This window comes from Ceraceosorus guamensis, assembly GCF_003144195.1.
Source record: "Ceraceosorus guamensis strain MCA 4658 unplaced genomic scaffold IE81scaffold_111, whole genome shotgun sequence".
NCBI classification, from domain to species: Eukaryota; Fungi; Basidiomycota; class Exobasidiomycetes; order Ceraceosorales; family Ceraceosoraceae; genus Ceraceosorus; species Ceraceosorus guamensis.
This window is the reverse complement of record NW_020290106.1, coordinates 1-2,494: the sequence shown is the minus strand read 5'-3', so window position 1 is coordinate 2,494 and position 2,494 is coordinate 1. Positions and strand designations below refer to the sequence as shown.

At 54.7% G+C, this 2,494-nt stretch overlaps 1 protein-coding gene across 1 annotated transcript; it reads left to right on the top strand.

Annotated features, from left to right (window-relative positions):
• The first annotated feature begins 52 nt into the window (after positions 1-52).
• Positions 53-1,963, top strand: IE81DRAFT_326434 (subunits of heterodimeric actin filament capping protein Capz). The gene is made up of 4 exons (XM_025514815.1): positions 53-635; positions 717-1,117; positions 1,233-1,551; positions 1,669-1,963. The coding sequence occupies exons 1-4, from the start codon at positions 279-281 to the stop codon at positions 1,705-1,707; spliced, it is 1,116 nt and encodes a 371-aa protein (XP_025366678.1). The 5' UTR covers positions 53-278; the 3' UTR covers positions 1,708-1,963.
• Positions 1,964-2,494: the final 531 nt, after the last annotated feature.

Here is a 2,494-nt window from a genome sequence, read left to right as displayed (position 1 = left end):
CCCCCCCCCCCCCCCCCCCCTCCTGGAGTTGCTCATGAGCATCGAACGCAGGTGAACGTCGTGACCCGAACGCAATCATTCTGGTTACGCCGCGTCTTTTCATCACTCGACTTACGACCGAACGACCGATTGCCTGACCATCCCACCCTCTGTCCACTGCGTGGAAATTATCGGGCGCTACAAAATTCGACAGCGAGTGCAGCTGACTTGGACTTCGCTCGCGTGGAGGTTTCCTTCCACCTTTCGAGCTCGATATCCGCACAAATCACCCACCAGTCATGTCAGCGCTTCCCTCGCGCATCTCTTCGCTGGCTCCGTTCCTGCTGCAGTCACCACCAGGACAAGTAGAGAATGTGTACAATGATATAGCAGGTCTGTTGCAAGCCGAAGAAGACACGGAAGGCTCTTCCATCAGTGAGAAGGAGGTCAACATCCAGCTGCGGAAAGCTGCGGACCCTGCTTTGAAGGATCACAACGAGCAGCAATTTGTTATTGTCAAGGTTCAGGATGGCACTGCGACGAGCAATGCGACGAGCACCATCATTTGTCAAGAAGCGCGGATACAGGTGCAGGGCAGAGATAGATACAGGCATGCTCGTCTGCCGATCAGCTTCGAGATCGATCACAAGACTCTGGTGAGTGCACGAGGTGATGCCGCACATGTCGGCGGATGAGGGAGATGTCGAGCTCACTCACAAATGATGCTCGATGCGCAGGCTACAAGTGCGGTCGAATCGCTAGAACATAATCCGGAAGCGGAGCCGCTACGTCGAGCGTGGGATGCGGCTCTGGCAGAGTACATTGGTGATCGCTACCCGGATGGCAAAGCGGCTGTATTTGCTCGATTGCTTGGCGAGCCGATTGGTGGTAGTGCCTCAGAAATTGAGCCCACAGCTGCACCTGAAAAGGGCCCCGCCTCCTCGGCAGAAGCGGACGATTCAGACAAGAAACCGGAGGAGGACAGGGAAGCATCTGCTGAAGGATCCCAAGATGTCGAGGACAAGGCTGCAGCAGAGTCGAACGTGCCTGCTGCCAGTGCAACGCTCAAAGAGGTCAGCGGACCTGCCCCGCTTGTGGCGCATATAGTCGGTACAAGGCTGAATCCTCGCAATTTCTGGTGAGTGAAAGTCGAGAACGCATCGTCGCAATCCGGGACCTTCTATGGGTGGCTCAAGGAATCGGACGCTGATACGCTGATCATGCTCTGTCTTTGCTCGTGCACCTGTTGACAGGGCGGGAAGATGGAGGGGAACGTACACGTACGACCCTAACCATTCTTCAGTGCTGGCAGCGCGCTATCAGATCGTGGTGCACTACTACGAGAACGGCAATGTTCAGATGAATTACGAGCACAGCGAAGAACTTGCAGTATCAGGAGCGAGCGCACAAGATGCGGAAAGCGCTGCAAAGGCGCTCACTAAGGCTATTGAGAAGGCGGAAGGAGAAATTGCGGAAGGGATCAGCAAGCAGGTGGAGGAATTGGGAGGGGATGCGTTCAGAGCGATGAGGCGCATGTTGCCCGTGACGAAGCAAAAAGTGAATTGGGACAAGGTGAGTTTCAGAATTCGCCGCGGCGCGTCCCACGTGCTCTCTTGTCGGCAGGCTCTCGTCGGATCATGGGTGCTGACAGGTTCGAATTCGTTTGTGGACGTATGCGTCATCATCAAGCTGGTCAGCTACAAGATTGGATCGGAGCTCAGCAAGTAGGCTCGGTGTGTGTACACTCTCTTCAGCAAATGAATGGCATTCTTTTGTCAGTGGAGCAAGCTTTTGAGATGCGTCAGATTTTCTGCCTTGCGCAGAGAAGGGTACAGCGAGACTTGCGCGGTGGTTGGGGTAGTGCTCACTGCCCACATGTCAAGTCTTCGGCACCTTGTACAGCATTCGCCCTTTTCTCGATCCACCGAAGATCTCTATCAGTCGAGGCGCGCTGCTCCTTGCAAGCAGCTCAGTGCCACGCAGCTCTGCAGCTCAAGTGGGCCCCTCTGCCGGACGAGTCCGAAGCCCTCCAAAAAAACTCTTGCTCATTCCCCTGCTTGCTGCTTCGCGAGCCGTTCAGAGACTCGAGCTTGATCCATGGCGCAGCTTGCAAAGCTACCAACCAGCAGGTGCTATCTCGCATGTTTCAAGAAATCGAAGTAGTAGCAGCAGCAGCTGCTGCTGCTGCTGACCCACTTTCTTCGCGTCATGCTTGGCATATCGAAGAATGCCATGACAAGGATGTGGATGAGGAATGTTGAGGATTGCGATTGGTGCAACAAGCACGATGAAGAGCGGGAAAGTCCGTGCGCGCAACGTTTCGTCCGATGATCGGAGGTGCACGCATGAGCGAGCGAGCGGAGCTTATGCTGGCGAGCGACGATCGAGTCAGGCGGCATGCATGCACACCTGCCGTCCTCATTTTGCTTGATTGTAACTGTATAGTAGTAGTAAGTAACAGGGCTATAACCTTCTTTGGCACAGCATAGTAGTACTGTATAGACACTTTTCAGAG